The sequence below is a fragment of the Bactrocera neohumeralis genome, chromosome 4, assembly GCF_024586455.1.
Source record: "Bactrocera neohumeralis isolate Rockhampton chromosome 4, APGP_CSIRO_Bneo_wtdbg2-racon-allhic-juicebox.fasta_v2, whole genome shotgun sequence".
Classification (NCBI taxonomy): domain Eukaryota; kingdom Metazoa; phylum Arthropoda; class Insecta; order Diptera; family Tephritidae; genus Bactrocera; species Bactrocera neohumeralis.
Genome location: NC_065921.1, coordinates 4,607,465 through 4,626,021, shown reverse-complemented (window position 1 = coordinate 4,626,021; position 18,557 = coordinate 4,607,465). Strand labels below are relative to the sequence as shown.

Here is an 18,557-nt window from a genome sequence, read left to right as displayed (position 1 = left end):
TACTGTATATATATGTACTATGGAAGTCTTATTACTTCTTGAGGAAGGAGGTGTAATGGATTACAAATAGCTCAAACTTTAGTACAGCATATGCCTACTCCGAACATTTTATTAAAAAACACATATTTACAATAAACTAAAACAGGTTGGCAACCTTCTCACATAGCTTCCAATCCTCTCTCTCCGTGTGGTCCCTGAGCTCTCTACGGTGCAGATGCACCTTCTTTGCCGTCCTTGCCATTTCGACCACCTCGCCCATCCACGCCGAGTAGACCATCTTTGTCAGGTATGCCGATGGCACCAGCACGTCCAGGTACACCACCTACGCAAAGCTCACCTGCCACACCATCACGTCCGTCGAGACCAGCACGACCGGGTATGCCAAAATTACCTTTCGGTCCACTCGTCACCGCCGGGCTCAGCTCCTTTTAGTCCTGTACGTTTGCGTATTTCCTTATCCTGCTCTTCCAGCACTTTGCGGTGATCCGGGTTGAAAAATTCGATGAAGGAATCAGCTAAAGAGAGAAAATCAAACCAATAAGTGAGTTCAATAGGACTGCAAAGCAAGTAAGCGCGTTGCAACAACATTCAGTGGTACCGAAAGCAAAAAGGTGTAAATGGAAAAGCACAGGCATCAAACCACACTCACGGCAGCGTAGGAGTTGAACTACCAAAGTGTGTGTTTAAGCACCGTTTGGACAAGAAATCAGAGAAATCAAGTTGCAGAAAAGCGCTCAGCAATAAAATTTCGAGCTGATAATCAGCTCCAGCCTGATGATATTGAATATTTCAAGCACTTACTATTGCTGAGCGGATGATTTCGATGCCACGAAGACTTATTGGCGATGCAAAGTTATACAGTTTACTGTAAGGGTATGAAAAATTGAGTAAAATCGATTTAATAAGCAGGCAGTCTCTGCAGTAAATTTCATACCTACACACCTGCTGATTAATTAGTAAAGTCGGAAAAGTATTTCGTATCGGAAAAGTTGAAAAAGTTACAGCTGTTCAAAAATAAGTGAAAATAATGAAGAAATTTTTGTATAAAATGTGCGAAAAAGATCATGGTCCAAGCGTGGGGAAGCTCAACAAATGGTCGCATAGCCAGGATTGACGCCTCGAAAGCTTATGCTGAATGTTTGGTGGGATTGGGAAGGAATAATCTACTTCGAGCTGCTCCAACCTGGTCGAACGATTGATTGTATATTTTACTGTCAACAACTAATAAGATTGAAGCAAGCAATCCAAAAAAACGGCCAAAACTAATCAACAGAAAGGGCTTCGTCTTCCATTAGGACAACGCTAGACCACACACATATTTGATGACTTGGCAGAAACTGGGTGAGCTTGGCTGGGAATTTTTGATACATCCACCATATAGCCCTGATGTCGCACCTTCGGACTACCATTTTCTTGGCATTTAAAGTTGGCTTCAAGAGGAGCCTGTGAAAATTACTTGTCGAAGTTTTTCGAGGAGAAACCTGAAAAAGTTTTACACTAATGGAATAATGTATCTAGCAGAAAAATAGCAAAGGGTGGTCGACTGAAATAGTACATATTTGATTCATTAATGTTCATTATAAATATAAACTAAAAGGTTGAAGTTTGGCTAGAAATATGAAAAGACTTTTTCGTCTACCCAAAATATATGGCATTTTATGGCAATACTGAAGTGTATTTAGCGAGGTTCAATTATAAACATTAAACAAACTCGATGAAATTTGCTTGAAAACTGCAAATATTTGCATTTATTGAGAGTAAATTAATAAAGATAAAAGGGGGCTTATTAACACACTTGTCTTCAAGGCGTTTTGAAGAGAACTTTATTTATTTCGTGCGCACACAAAATGGAACTCTTGTGTATAAAACAATTTGCCTGGATCATTAAAATAGTTTACCATACATAAAATAAAGTTATGACCACCACGTGAGAGCAGCTTAACATAATTTTTGATTGAATAATTGACTAGCCTCCTCCCACTAGAACCAACTTTAAACAGATTTAAAAACTACAAATAATATTTGATCAAAATTTTTTAATTTCATTGATAAATTCTTAAACTTTTTCGAAATTTAAGTTTTTTTTCCAAAAATCCTCACTGGACGCTACCGTGAATACACCACTCAGCTATAGATTTCAGCAGCAGAAACTTAAGTGGTTAATAGGATTTTTAAAAAAGTGATTGTGTTTTGGATAAACCATGCTTTGGGGTCATCAAAATAAGTTTCAAGTAGCGAGGAAAATTTTCAGCTATAGTTTTTAGCTCTATAGTTTTAAACGCTTTTTTACCAAGAAACCAAATAACTTTAAGTATTTTAATCCGATCAACATCAAATTTTGTTATTATCTTAAGAATTTAACTAAGCATAGAAACACTTAGGGAAATGTCGATTCAAATCTTTTTTTTTTTTTTTTGAAAATATGGGTTGCTGTGTGTTTATGTATGTGATTAAATATAATGCTTTGTGTTCAGGGGACATCGGTAGAGATTTCTGGTTTGATCTGGTCACAATACACTTTTTGCTAGACTTTTTTATTATTTTTATGTAATTTTCGTTAATAGTATTTATGAGTTTCAATGAAGATGCAGTTGTAAGTTTGGCTTCGGTGTTTACTCTAGTATTCGGTTGTATGCCGATATAGTTGTAGAAAGTAGAAAAAAGTTTTCCAAAAAAATCAGGATTCTAAACATAGTCAGGTGTTTTGAAAATCGGCAACAATTTACAGAATTTAATTACAGATGAACTTCCATAACTTGAACTTCTTTAACTCGAAGTTCTCATAATTTATACTTTTGAATTGGCAATAAAAGCCTAATTTCATACAAATTTACTTCCAAAACTCGAAATTTTCTATGGTGTTTCGCGTTAGGGAAGTTCAAACATATATTTTATAGTTTAGTCAAAATAAAACGAGAAAACTGCTTTTGGTAAAACGCATTTAAAGATAAATGATAGCAAGTTGATATAGTGCTTGCGTCCACCTATACGGCTTAACTTTTATTAGAAATATAAAAAAAGTCCGTTTTTTAGACGTAGGTAGACGAATCTTTCAAATCTAAGCTTGCAAATAACTTTTCAGAAGGCTTTTTTTGCTATTCTTAGAACTGACGTCACACTAAGTGGCGGGTAGGAGCTAAAAGCTTCCAAAGAAATGTTTGTTGCTTTTTCTAGCACGCAAAACAAAAATAACTTCCGCTTCAGTCAGTCATTTAACCAGAATTTATTTCTCTTTGCAACCCACAATATTGATAGCTTTTTAATAAGCCATTAGCAATTCCAAGGGACAACCAACGTCACCATTGATGCAGCTTTTTCCACGGGTAAAAATTAAATTAGTCACTCTCAAATATCTCTCACGAACTGGCGGGCAGATACCGCAAACACCACAGCAGTTACCCGCTGGTGCCTGCCATAAGTAGGCAATTGTTGAGTGTGACAAATGCAATTAATCATCGCCTGCAGAATGAACTCACCAGGGCAGCGATGAGCGTTAAATTCAGTGGTGTTCCAGTTCACTACTTACCGTTGCTGGTGGCTATGGATCAGCTCAGCTCCACCAAACATGACATTGTGTCCGCTTGTTGCCTGCTCTTTTTGTTTGCCCTCCCGCTGGTCCAGTACTCTCAACACTATACCACGCAGCACGTGCTTCGAAGCGAACAAGCGCATTTTGCTATTGATTCTCGCGCTTTTGTTGCTGGCAACGGAGTGCACATGCGAGTAGAAGAGCACCGACAGTGTGGCCACGGCCAGAGCGAGGGTACCTAGGCACATATACACCGCATACATTGAAGTAGGTGGCGTCGCATTTGGCGTTGAAACTGTGCGGGGTTAAACTTGGATGTGGTCGTAGTTGCGGCCGTCGATGCAGAGCTGCATAAACTTTAATTCGCAGAATCTCATTCACAGCGACAGCCATAGTGGGACATTGAAAACGCGGAGGCCTTTGAATGTTTCTAATGGCATTCACCATTTGAAAGCGCGTGTTGGCATTTTTTACATTTCGCTGTCGATTGCGATTGCTCTGCCGCTTGCTTTGCTGCAATTTTGGTTTTCGCAGCGGCTGTTATTGTCGTGATGTCAGTTACAAAATTGAGCAACATATCGTCAATGAGAATCGGAAGTCAAACTGGACGTCGAGCTGGCCGCCGATGCTGTTGCATCTGTTTTCATCTCTGCTTCCGCCTGAGTTCCACCTTCTAGCATTGTTAGAACGCTACCGTGTATATTCTCTGCCTCGTCGTCAACAATTTTGGTAACAACTGCTGCCGCCACGCGTCTTTTGTTCTCCTGTTTGCGCCTTTTGGCCGCCTGACCATTCCTTTGATTTATTGCCAGAAACATTTGCGAACTAAATTCCTTTTTCAGTTTCGATACAATTCGTTAAATCTTTATTGTAATGATTATGTTGTTGTTTTATGGCTTGGCTTTAGAAGGTGTGTTGTCGTTGCAGTTTAAATTTATTTCAGTCTCGTTTTGATTTGCTTTTCCGAAGCGATTGGTGAAAGATTTTTTGCAACGGTAAATAAACTGAAAATAATTATAATTAATTTTAGTAAAAATATCTATAATTTATTTCAAAGTATTTTATAGGCAAGCATTATATAATTACATAGTTTACCATTTATTTAGAAAAAGATAGCTTATAATCCGTCAATGAATTTTTGTAATATTGATCAACCATTAAATGTCTGTACTTTTTATGGGATCATATCCAGATGCACGCCTGAAGCAACGCGTTTTTATGATTTTGTTTTAAATACATTTTATTTAAATTAAAAAAAGACAATATATTTCCAGGATTTAATGTACTTGTGAAAAAACTTGGAGGATTTCCGAAAAAAGTGTCTGGCGATGAGAAAAATTTGTTTTCATATATTTAATTATCGCAATTTCAGAAGAATTTATTAATACTTTGCACGAATGATGCAAACAAAATTTAAAATAAAATAAAAAAACGGAACTGAAAAATTATGTTCTTTCCACCTTTACTTGACAAATGTATCTAAGAAGGTCTTCTGAAAACCGGGGCCGTGAACGTTATGAGTAAATTTCATAAATTTAATTTATTTCTCTCAGAATAATAGTTATGCGGGGAGTTTTAAATAAATCTTGCACAATAGGAGTTGAAGAGTAAGTTTTTTTTCTGTGAAATGAGAGATATAATGTGAGAGCATAATTCGACATACTACTGTGATCAAATTGAAAGGTGAATTTTGTCCATTTCATCTCCGTCGAATTAATCCCCTCCCGCTGCAATACACTTATGCCAACGAATTTTCCAGTCATCATAGCACTTGGAAAAATCCTCCGTCGTGATAGCCATCAGAGCCATCTTCGATTCAGCTTTTATATCCTCAATTGAGTCAAAACGGTATCCTCGGAGTGGTCATGTGAATTTGCCGAATAACCAGAAGTTACACGAAGGTAAATCAGGCGAATGAGGTGGTTGCGGCACGATATTAGTTGAAAATGTGGCGAAATGATCACGAATAACCAATGCAGTATGAGATGGTGCATTATCGCACTTCTTTGTTCAATAAATTCAGACACAGTAAAAATGGAAGAATTCACTTTTAGAGTCTCACAAAACGACGCGTATCTCAAATACTAATGAATATTTTGACGTGAAATTCAGCATGGATGTCACTAACAGTACTACCAACTTACAAAAAAAATTATCGATTCGAAAAACACGCGAAGTAAAAATTAAAAATTAACCTTTCAATTTGATCACAGTAGTATTTGTGTACTTCTCAACAAACAAAAAATTCTCATCATCATATACATCCCAACTTTCCTTCATAATGATTTTTTTTTGTCAAAAATTATAAAATAACTGTTATTTTCTGTCCCTGGTGCAAACTTCTGGTTGATCATTACGATTTAGAGAAATGTTGCTCACTGACTCTGAAAACAGCGTTTCGATATAATATATTAAACATGTTTTTGAAGCCGATTACACTAACTTAAGAAATTCTTACCCATACACTCATATCTCCGAAACTATTTACCGGATGAACTACAAATTTTCGGAGAATATTCTCAAAAACATATATTTGACATTTGTTTCTGCAAAAATTTAAATTCTCAAGAAGTTAAAACCATTTAAATGAAACTGTCCAATAATAAGGTTTAGAACCGTAGAGACTTTTTTCGATCTTTCTAACACAAAGCGAACAACACCCGATCGATTAAGATTTTGATAATTTCAATTATTTAGAAACAAAAACATCCAGTAGACGTCTTTCCCTGTTGTCTGTCACTGTCAACTGTTGAAAAAAAACGAATTGAAACCAATACTCTCACCACCTGCAACTGCAAGTAAGCAGCAATATAGACAACCCATATTGCCAAAAATCCTTTGTACGGTGCCAACGATAAAATGCAAAAAAACAGTTAACAGAGCAAGCTAAATTATTAATGTAATTTAATTTTCTGTTGCCAGCACAAGCGAAGCAACTAACTTTGAAACACGTGATATTTGGCACAACAATTCAATTAATGCAGTAGGGAGATTAAGACAACTGAACTAGTCTCTCGAATTTGAGATATCGATCTGAAATTTTGCACAAGTCCTTTTCTCTACGAAAATCTGCTCATTTATTGGCAGCGTGGATATCGGACCACTATAGCATATAGTCGTCATACAAGCCGAACCATCAAAGCATGTATTATTATCCAAATTATCGTTACTTTCTCGAAATATATTGTTCAGATCGGACCACTATTCCACATAGCTGGCATTCAAGCTGGACGATCAAAATCAATATATATATATTTATACCATTCAAGCTATTAGAAATTGATCAGTGAGCTTTTTTATAGCTTCGATGTAGGGGAACTTGCATCGGCTTGATAACAAAGCCAAGGAGTGTGGAAATGATAAGGTAATGCAAGTAGAGAAATACCGAAAGGTCAAAAAGAATTGTCGGTGATTAAATATGTGGTGGTGAATAAAAATCTCAGCTTTTTATGAAAATTCACTTTCCGTTTGCGCTTTTAAGCCACTGGCATTTGCATGTCATGCCTGCGGAAAGCTTCACACTTCCGCAGAAGCTGCTCGTTTGGCATTCTTAGCCGGGCGAAATAATATGCCGTTCCTTTGCCATTCCTAGCCGAACGAAATCAAGTTGGCTACATATCTGCTCCCACCCCTTTGTCACCGGTTGCTATCAATATACTGAGGGCAGCTGGGGCGGTGTGGCTGGCAATTGCTGGCAACTCGCTTCGATTCAATAGCAGAAACGACGCTGTTTCGAAAGCTCGCGGTGATGGCATTGAAAGGCGAAAGTGCCAGGATGTCACCAAGTAAATGTCAATGTGAACTTGATCAACTGGAAATGAACAATTCAGGTGAGCATTTGCGGTGTATGGAAACAAAAACCCACTAATTAACTTAGCCTCTTTCTTTTCCGAAACTTTATCGAAAAGCTCCATGCTCTTAAAATATTAACGTGAAACCCAATTAAGTGGGACTTTAGTGATGATGCAAAACAAAAATTCTCCTTTACATAAACGTCCACCATTTTTCTCTTCCGCATTTTCAGAAGCTTTTTTTTATAATTACTTCAGAATATTACGAAGGACTTGCCATTTGGCCATCGTTCTCAGCTATTATTGCTTAATTAAAGCAAACAAAATTATAATTCCCTTTATTTATGAAACAATAAAAAGCCGAAGAGAAGAAAATTTCCGCATAAAATAAACGCCAAAAACATTTTCGAATTTTGAGTGCTGCGGTCTCAGGCGTTTATGCAATTCCTGGGAAATAAACGCAGTCATAACTCACAAAAATATTCCTAACCTTCGTCTCGCATAATTACCGTGCTGTGCATAACAATGAGGTTTGCCAACGATTCATTATTATGATCTTTGATATAAAATATTTCTTTACACCACTGATTATGGCGGTTTCCTCTTCGCACGAAATTCTCATCATCCCCTTTGGAATGAATGATGTGACTTTAGGAACATTAAATATGAATACCTTATATAGGTATGCTATGTGAGTTCACAGTCAACTTCAAAAGCGATGGTACACAGAATTTCAATGCCAATCATAGTACGGCACTTATTTTCTATATTACTTTTCAAAACTATTATTCTGTATACCAAAATTTTGGAGGCTGCACTGCCGAGAATTTCGACCTTTCATTGATACTTTGAAATATATTTTTACATAACTATAAATTCTAGCTGTACATATAATTTTATATTCTCGTATACTGTCCTGTCTTATGCAAACTCAAATAATGTAAATTAAACGCAGTTTGCTCCTTAAAATGACAAAAGATATACAAAACCAAATAACGGAGAATTTTTCAACATTCGAAATTCCTTGTACGCATTTGACGCGGTCGTTGGAGACGCTGACGCAAACGTCAATATTTAAGAGTGATGATAATCGGATAAATCTTTTGATTGATTGTTAAGATTTTTTATTGATGACACGGATCAAATTGCAGCTGTAGACGCCATTAAGACTTCAATACACCAAGGAGACAACTTCAATGACAAAGCGGTGGTATAGCCACAGAGCTTGTCGGCCAGCCAAAGAACTTGTGGCGGTAAAGTGGAAAACCGCTGATACAACTCATTTGCACTTATGCAATATTTCCACTCGACAGCAAAATATTTTTCTCTTCACCTTTTGATCGTTCCATTTCATTTCTTACTGTTTTGTGTATATCTTACCTTTTTCCCAACTTTTTCAGTGTACGGAGCATCATCCGTATTCCAATTAAGAAAATCATCAAGTCAATTACTGATTTAAGCGCGCAAAATAGTCTGCTGAAGTATTGTTGTACAGTTTCATTAATCTTTTTAATTAAAAGTGAACTCCGTGTAAAAAACCAACAGTGCAGAACTGTTCGAATAATGCTCAGAAGAGAAGATGCTGAGCACTGATATGCCATTAAAAAGCAATTAAAGCCATTACGTCCTTTATATGGATCACGTTTGTTTCTCTTCACCTCCATTCAATGCGTACAAGTTGGCGTATTCCAGATTTACGAAAATCGATGACAAGTATTATCGTACAGGCTAAATGACTAAAAAGGATTTTAAGTTACCTTTATTTATTTGAACCGATCCTTCTCACGCTTTTCACAAACTAGATAATCTTTTATTTTTACCCCATAAGCAAATATTCCATCTAATCCGTATACTATACATACGTTTATCAATAACAATATCTAAAAGCTCATATATTTGCTTACCTCACTTCTTTAAAATAGTGTGGACTATTGTGAACTAATTCAGAAAATTTTAATAAACAATAAATATGCGGCCTTCAGCTATTGTGCATTCAGCATAAAAGTACCTTGGGCCAAAAGGATTTTATTGCTGCTTTTTCGCACAACAACAAAACAACGACAAAATTGTTTGAAAATTTATTTTTCATACGTTTTAAATGACAGCCAGCATAAGTTCAAGGACGTTATTTAAGTCTTGTCGAAAACGCTAATGCGACAACGAATTTCCAAAGGCTACAAAAATTATACGGGCGGAAGCAGCAAAAGCTGATTGTGAAATTCTGCCTGGAAACTCGATATAACAATATGAATTCATCAAAGTTAGAAAAGGGTGCTTTCTATTCAAAGAACTCAAAATTATTTAGGAGAATAAAGATGGTGCATAACAGCAGGTACTATGAACTCGTATACACAATAGCAAACAATTTGGGTTGCATTTATTACAAGTCTTTACAAAAAAAATGTAATACATACCTCAGCGCTTAGCTCCGTGTGCTCTGCTTTAATTGCCTTGGTAAGTCAGTAGGACCCATTAACGGTCCTACATGAGATAAAAGTGCGAATAAAAAAAACAATTACAACCGAAATGCTTGTATTGTCTTATCTTCATCTATTAAGAGCATCTCGCAAATTGTTGGTTTTACTGTTGTGTGGAAGCGTTTTTACTTATTGACCTTTATATCCACTCTTTCTATTTTAATTTGAGCGGTCAAATGGCCGGATTTATTACCAGCTAACTAATTCCACTTCTTATTACAGTGAAATATGTGCTGCTATCAGAAAAGAAAATGGTGCAGTTGGTAGTGGGCTAGTGCTATAGGGCTTACAAGTAAAAAAAAAAAAATATTTCGGTAACCGACAAATCGATTTCGACAAGATTTAGTAGGTGGCATTCTGATCACATTCTTATTTCATAGTTCGAGCGTTGTTGTATTAACATTTTCGAAAAAAACATAAATATTGCTTTTGAAATTATGCTGGCTGTCATTTAAAACGTACAAAAAATAAATTTTCAAACAATTTTGTCGGCTTGTTTTGTTATTGGGATTTTTGGTTTCAATGAATTTTTTGTTCACATTTTAGATGTCAGTGACCCCTTTGTTTATATTTTATGAGGTCAATGTCCTTTTGTTTTGCGAAAATTTGTCATGAATATCTCGACGATGCCTTTGTTAAACATCAAGCATTAAAACTAGAACAAAATGCGAGAGAGATTAAGCATCAGCGCGTTGCAAGCAGCCTGTTTTAGGTAGGCAAAACATCGGTGGGTACTTTTACTGGCGTTAATACAAAATTTGAAAAACAGTATATTATAAAAAATTATTTAAATATAAGAGCATTTAGCTCCAAAACTATAAAAGCAAAAAGTGCATTTTTGAAATTCTTGACACTCTAATTTGTACTAAACCCTTTAACTCTTCCCTTTCTCTTTGGAGTAATAGGATTTTCTATTGGAAAATAATTGCGTATCATTAGCTGAGAGCTCTGAACTTACAAATAAATTTCAGGAAAAAATTTGTCAGGTCTTACTGATGTTGTTGGAATAAAAATGCGCAAAATTAACTCCACTCAATTTTTTCAACTAGGCTTGCACGCAGCTGCCTTTTGATACACACACAGAAGAAATTTCACATCCGAAAAAATAATCGCAACAATAGAACGCAAACGTATTGTAGGCATTAGCCTACTTTTAGCCACCTCACACATCCAGCTTTACTAAGCGCTCACATATACAAATGTGTTTTTATGTTTGGCTTCTCCAAATGGTGTGCTTGATTTCGGCATCGTCCAATGGGCGGAAACGGGTATTGCTAGTCGCTGTTTTGAATTGCTGTACCGTGATTGAATTTCTATTTCTGTTTTCTATTGCCAGAAATATGGGCTTTTCGCAGACAAAAGATTTTCAGTTGCGTTGGCATCAGTGTAGACAATTGCTTTTTATTTCTGGTCATTGGATAGAAAGTGGTCTAAATCCACTTATCTCACAATAAACATTTATTGAGGCCTTCTACAATTTATTTCATTAAATTATTCCAATTTGTGTATCTTTAATTTTTGTTATTTTCTTTTTGCCTAGATTCTTTTGTCTGTTGTTGGTGCTAAGCATTTTAAGTTATTCGATTTATATTTTATGAGTCTTTTGTATTACAACTGACATCACCTATCTTATATAAATAACACTTTGTAAAACAAACTTTTCTCAAGTTACAGCTTGCGCGGATGGACGGACAGACATATAGTCACCCGCATTTAAACTCACCTCGTCATACTGATCATTTATGTGGGAATGAAGAAAGGAAATACTAGATTTGGACGAACGTACTGACAGTCGAATGTAGCTCTGACTTCAAAAAGACAAGAAAATGCGACGAAGAAACGCAACGAATAAGGAGACTTTTAAAAAGACACAGTCAGTCATGCCGCAGACTTTTATAAAACTTTTATGAAAAATAAACCTTAAATATCAACTGTTTAATATTAAACTTAATAAATAAAATATCGAACTGTTCTCGCATTTCTTTCATCAAGCTTGTGTATAATGTGTCCAATATACATATATGGATACAGATATTTAAACATAGGATAAATTTAGTTTTACATAAGTAAAAATTGTCTGTAAATATGTATTTCGAAGAATATAAGTAAAGTGAAAGGGCATTGCATTGTACTTTCTGCCAGCACAGAACGCATGTTACTAAGAAGGAACATTTGCATATACATAGGAGACGGAGAGATGAATTTCATGCCATTTCCTGCAGCTATCTATCTGCAAAAAACAACCAAAGTTGATTTTCGTATCTAGTATTTTAGTTTTTTATTTGGTTGGATATACTCTTACTATTAGTACTAGTGAATACAAATATGTTGCGTATACGCCTCGTGGCTTGAATAATAAAATCACATTTTATCATTATAAAATATTTTTGCATTAGTAAATATACCAATTTAAAAACAGTCTATGTATAGCGATTATTCGCCTTAAATTTATTCTTTTGACTAATAATTATTTCGTGTTCTTAGATTGTATCTCCATTAAGAACAGCCTTCTTATGCAGTAACTTTTTCTTCTTGTTTACTATTTGTAAAACAATAATTCGACCTCGTAACCACCAGTGCGTATACGTAACCATAAGAAATTAACTGCGATACTGGAATTTATCGTACATAGTACATTATTGTTAATGAAATTATATTTCTCTGAATTTTATAGAAATGCTTAAGACTATCATATACATAGGTGCCAAAAATGTACGTGTCTATCCTTCTATTTTAATTGACAGCCAGCAGGTCAATAACACACTGTGTTGTGCATTCCTTTGTTGTTGCATTTGTGCTAACTCGCCAGCTGTCTAGCAGAATTCATAATAAGCAATTTGACAACATTCTGATGTGAACTTTATCTGAAAGATTGAAAGTTAATGCCGGCTTCATTAAATCAAATTGAGTTGTTGCAAAGCTATGTGTATCTGCCATCGTCAGACAGTTGTTATAACATTAATGAATTTTAGAAGAAAAACTTTGCAAATTAAAATGTCTACATTTACCATACTCATAACTCACAACGAAGTAAAGCATTATCAAGAGTCGCCCTCCTTAAACTTAACGATACTAGAAGAAGACGTGAAAAATTTAGCTTCGTGAATATTTACGAGTGAGATGGAAACAATTATTTCAAACACAACTCACATGACTCAAAAAAATATATCTATAATAAAGAAGTATCCCCAGCATATTACTACTTCCATATTTTCGGAATGTAATGAGTTGATAAATAGTATACCAAAACCGTTTGAACAGAGGATTTGGCTGAAAAAGGAAGGTGCGATAAAGGAATTTATCACTGACACTTTGGGTCAGCGTACAGTACATTGTACTAAAATCGAGAGAGAGAGAGAGAGTGCTTGAAAGAAAAAAAATTCCATGTTTACAGATGTTGCGCATATTTTTCTATGTCATCATTTCTTTCGTTTATATACGCGAATATGTCGCTTGCTTTGAAATTGATTACGTTTACCTTTCAGTGCACCAGGTTATAGTTCACCTCTCCCGCTAAGCGCTTAAGCGATTTCCGCACTTTCATTTTTCTCAACTCTTGTAATTAATTAACATTATTCTTGTTGCGCTCGCGCTTGAGTGATTGACACCGGGACGTAATCATCCAACCGAAGCGCTATGCAACAATGCACCGCTAGAGAAGAGTGATAAATCTTAGATACAAATGGCAAATATGGAAGTGAAGAAACTTTATACATATTACATCTACTTTACAGGCATGGGAATAAAGGCATTATTATGACCCGCACTAGTTCATTTAAACTGTGAGCATAAAGTTATGTTGATGTGAATTTTAATATTGGTTTCGTTGACTTGATCTTTCCCTCTGAAAAATAAATAGAAAATATAAAAGTATATTTTTCGTAGCAAAAAATTCAAATTATAGTCTTCAATTTTCGAAATATTATTACTTAAGCTTAAAGTAATCATTATTTTACTGATTCGCAGCACTCTGCATCAGCTTATCTTCAATTTGTCTACTTTATTTTCTTTGTTCTTACACCATTTCAGACGTTTTGGTTGACTATATTGTTTCAAGTTCTTTACTTTAATAATTGATATTGTCAAAAACTAGAATAATTACCGGATCTCTAGCTTAATAATAGTATTATGCATGTTTTCGTAATATATTTAATATAATTTATATCGAAGTAAAATCATACAAATTACTAACAAATTTACAACACACAGAGTCTCATGGCAGGTTTATAAGTGTTGGCTAAATACAAATCTCCACTTTAGAGTTGCCACTTTCTTAAGCACGCACTGCATTTTAATTAAGGAGTTTAACAAACCTTGTTAACAGCAAAACTTACTTGAGACCGTTATAGCTGTGCAACGCAAGGCAAGCAGCAATTTGCGCAGGATGCAACAACAACAATATAACATATGCGAAAAAAGGTGGGTATGTGCAAATTATGTTAGCAATTGCGCACCAACTGAAGGTAATAACATTCCAAACGGAGCTTTTCAAAACCACTTTTAAGGTGTTTGTAGGTGTTGTGCGAGTGGGTTCTGCTTAACTTTCAGGTAAAGTTGTAATATTAGTATAATGTACAAATGTGCACAACCGCGTCTAACATAATTGAGTTACCACACATTTTTGTTAAAATATCTTAATCCTGTTTATTATCGTGTATTTGGTTAATTGTTGGCCGCATAGCAAATAAGCTTAATCAAGACAATTACAATTCTCTGATTTTCTGATTGTAATAAATCTTTTTAAGCCTTTTCGTGCTACCTCTATGTGGTTAATGAATGATTAAGTCAATTAATGTCACTTGCTGAGAAATATTTGCATGATAAGCCCATTACTTAATCGGTTCCTAATTCACATGTTGTTAGTGCGATTTCTCTAAAACAATTTTGTCACATTGTGTGTGGTACATTTGTATTATTTTCGGTAACGTCTGGCTTTATCTTACAAAATTCCATTAATGCGCTTATTCTCTAACTGACTAAGAAAATTGCTGAAGCTGCCAAGCTATAATGCCAAGCTCACTTAATTACCATTAGGGTTATTTCGTACAGTAGAATCACAATTAAATTAATGTAATTATTAAAACGAATTATAATTTATATTTAAGTACATGATTAGTGGAAGAATAATGTATAAGAGGTACTCTTGCCACAGACACTTAATAGTAACGCATGAAGCAACGCCTACTATAAGGTCTCTTACACCGAATCTCCTACAAAAGTATGCACAAATATATGGTTATATAAGCCCCCGAGAATAATGATACCAAAATGTAATACTACTGCCATTTCTCCTTGTCACCTATATACATATGTACATTAGGGTGATTCAAAAAAAAAATTTTTTTTTTTTTTCAATTGGTACTCGCAAAAATAGGTTCCTAGACACCTCTAAGAAAGCCCCTCCAAATATGAGTTTTTAATTGTAACGGGAAGGTCCTCCGCCTAACGGTTTTCTATTTTTTCTTATTATCAGATAGAAAAATTTGTATCTCGCTTCCAACTACTTGAAAAAATATTTTGTTAATTAGGTTTTGTAGGAAATTGAATGCTCTAAAATATGGTCTCTTATGATTTTTTTGTAAACCCAACCGTTTAAAAGATATTAACGGTTGAAATTTGACTATTTTTGGAAAAATTCTTTTTTTCTTATTAATTTTATAACTCAATGAAAAAAAATTATTATGAATGATGATACACATAGTTTTGTAGGAAATTTACTGCTCTATAAAAATGGTAATTATAATTACAAATAAATTCTTATTTGATTTTCCAATTAAGTTAAGCGTTTACGAGATATTCATCGTCAAACATCAATGCATATTAGGGTGATTCAAAAAAAAAATTTTTTTTTTTTTCAATTGGTACCCTGAAAAATGGGTTCCTAGACACCTCTAAGAAAGCCTCTCCAAAAATCTATTCATAATAATTTTTTTTCATTGAGTTATAAAATTAATAAGAAAAAAAAGAATTTTTCCAAAAATAGTCAAATTTCAACCGTTAATATCTTTTAAACGGTTGGGTTTACGAAAAAATCATAAGAGACCATATTTTAGAGCATTCAATTTCCTACAAAACCTAATTAACAAAATATTTTTTCAAGTAGTTGGAAGCGAGATATAAATTTTTCTATCTGATAATAAGAAAAAATAGAAAACCATTAGGCGGAGGACCTTCCCGTTACAATTAAAAACTCATATTTGGAGGGGCTTTCTTAGAGGTGTCTAGGAACCTATTTTTGCGAGTACCAATTGAAAAAAAAAAAAAAAAATTTTTTGAATCACCCTAATGTACATGTACTATATGAAAGCATTGAATTGAATTTTTTTCTGGACATTGAATATACACATAAAAGTAATTCATTAAATCGAACAGCTAAGAACAATTAATTGTCTTTGTATGAGTCCTCACATATATGGGAAAAATTGGAACCTGTGCTACTTTATATTTATTTCAGTATGTAGAGAGTTACAGTCTTTATGTAATGTCAGACCAAAAATTAAGGAATTACGCATTACTTAATTTTTCGAAACTGTTTGCGCTGTGAAACAAGAAAAGCACAGACTTATTTTAATTCATAAAATCGGGCAACGAGTGACTAATGCAATCGCCACTATTTACAAGTAATTTAACAGTCCATATGCCTTACATATGAATGAGTCAAAATCGCTTTGCTAGCTAAATACAGCTGTGAACATGTGTTTCGGCTTATATTGGTGACTGCGTATGCGCGTGTGTTTCCGCGCTGAGCCTAAGATACTTGTTGAATTTTGCTTATTCGCCTGCAGTAATATAAAGATACGATACAATATTTTGTTTTTATTTCAAAGGCCAATATGTGTTAACATAAAACAAAAAATATACAAATATGGTATTCATGTAGTTATACAAATAACCTGCTGTTTACAAAAAAAAAAACTTTTTTTAAGAAAGAACTACAGAAATTTCATCCAAATACTTAAATATTTTCATCACAGCAAATATTTTCCTTTTTTATGGTTAGTAATAAACTGACACATTTCATTACCCAAAGCTCTTAAATCCTCCTTAGCATTCCAGTAACTATTAGCTTTTAAAATGTGTTAACCATTTATTACTAAACTGTTGTCAGCAAGGCCCAACCTATGCAATGTTCATTACAGACCAACAGCGCACCATTTGCTTTCGTTTCAAGAGGCGGCAACTTTGCCAATAAATTTCTCAAAGTAAAATGGTGTTAGCATTGTTACGAGGTCATATACAAACAAAAACAAACAACCACGAGCCTTACTTGTGTGCCAACAACAACATCATAATGAGCTCACCTGAAGCTGACTTAGATACACAGAACACATTCTCACAAAATAGATATGTGAAAGCATGTCCATTTATTTTATTTTCTGAATCACACTGGCACTGATTCTTATATTCTGAACTGAATATCATTGAATTCGACTTATTATTTGCCGCATTGAGTTCGAAAATAAATTTTTTTTAAACGTATTTTTATGAGAAGTTGTAACTGAAGTTATATGGAGTACCAAAAGTATATCTACTGAGGTATACATATAAATAAAATATATGCGATGAAATTATAAAGACATGTGCTTAAACAGATGCTGAAAATTAATAAGCTAACTGAACATAATGCACAAATTAAACAAATTTCATTCAAATACATATACTTACATATACCATAACATATTAACCTATGTATATGATTCATAATATAAATTAGGAAGCTCGCATTCGGGTAGGCAATCAGTCCTTTGGAATCAGCATCTGCTAACGCAATTAAAACTGATTTAATTTGCGCAATCCGATTGAAGGAAATGTGATTTACATTGAGACTTTAATTAAAGTTACCATGTGACGCCTCGCCAATGTAAAATGCAAACACACAAATGGTATTATTTGCTCGTTCATCTGAGTTTTCCCAAGGTTTCACTCTTAATGAGCAACCACGGATGTAATATAAGTGCGCACATGTATGGTGAGTATTATCGCACTTTTACTTATATTTTTTTATTTTTGCAATAAACCAACATACTTTTATAAATCAGAAATATTTATATTGCATTCATTCGATAATCGATTACATGCAACCCAGTGCGTGAGAATATTTCGAAAAATCCAAGGGAATCACCATTAGTTACATGTCGTCACAATGAAATGATTGTTAAATTATTTGAAATATTTAAACAAGATGTGTTCAAAAATGGCAGAAACCATAAAAGTAGAATCGAGTAGCTTCTCGTATTAATAATATCCGTGAATACCAAATTTTCTACTTCAAGGATATTTTTCATATTTTTATTAAATAACTAATAATATTTTTTATTTCTTTTAGCAAATATATTTCATTCTTTGTTTAAGTATTAACCATCTCGCTCAACATTTCTTTTAACTGAAATGACTTAAAATACAAACCTTGACTATAGATTTAATAAATGACGACATAAATGAATTTAAATAATTTTAAAAAAGTATGTAGCTCTATTAAGCATGGAACATAATAATTCAGACTTTATCTGTTGCAAGTTTCATACTCGGTTTATTTCATCTTTTAATCTATATCCTTTTATAAGCCATCCTATTTGTCCAGTGGGCACTTAGTAGTCATTATGTCTGTAAAGTATCGTGAAAATACCACATTTTACTAAAATTTTATTGCAAGAGCTTAATTGTTTCACACTTTAATGCTTATGTGCATGTGAACACAAATAAACATAAGCACAAGAGTACTTCATGAACGATTAAGAGCATTTGACCACCGAGAAATAT

The 18,557-nt window shown here is 34.2% G+C and overlaps 1 protein-coding gene across 1 annotated transcript in view; it reads right to left on the bottom strand.

Annotated features, from left to right (window-relative positions):
* Positions 1-203: 203 nt before the first annotated feature.
* The window catches only part of LOC126757491 (uncharacterized), a 184,154-nt gene continuing 165,800 nt past the window's right edge, over positions 204-18,557 (bottom strand). The window contains exons 10-13 of the mRNA XM_050471434.1: positions 4,134-4,362; positions 3,527-3,824; positions 802-865; positions 204-422 (exon numbers count right to left, since the gene is read on the bottom strand). Of these exons, the coding sequence (XP_050327391.1) occupies positions 204-422; positions 802-865; positions 3,527-3,824; positions 4,134-4,362 (810 nt within the window). The remainder of the gene's footprint in view (positions 423-801; positions 866-3,526; positions 3,825-4,133; positions 4,363-18,557) is intronic.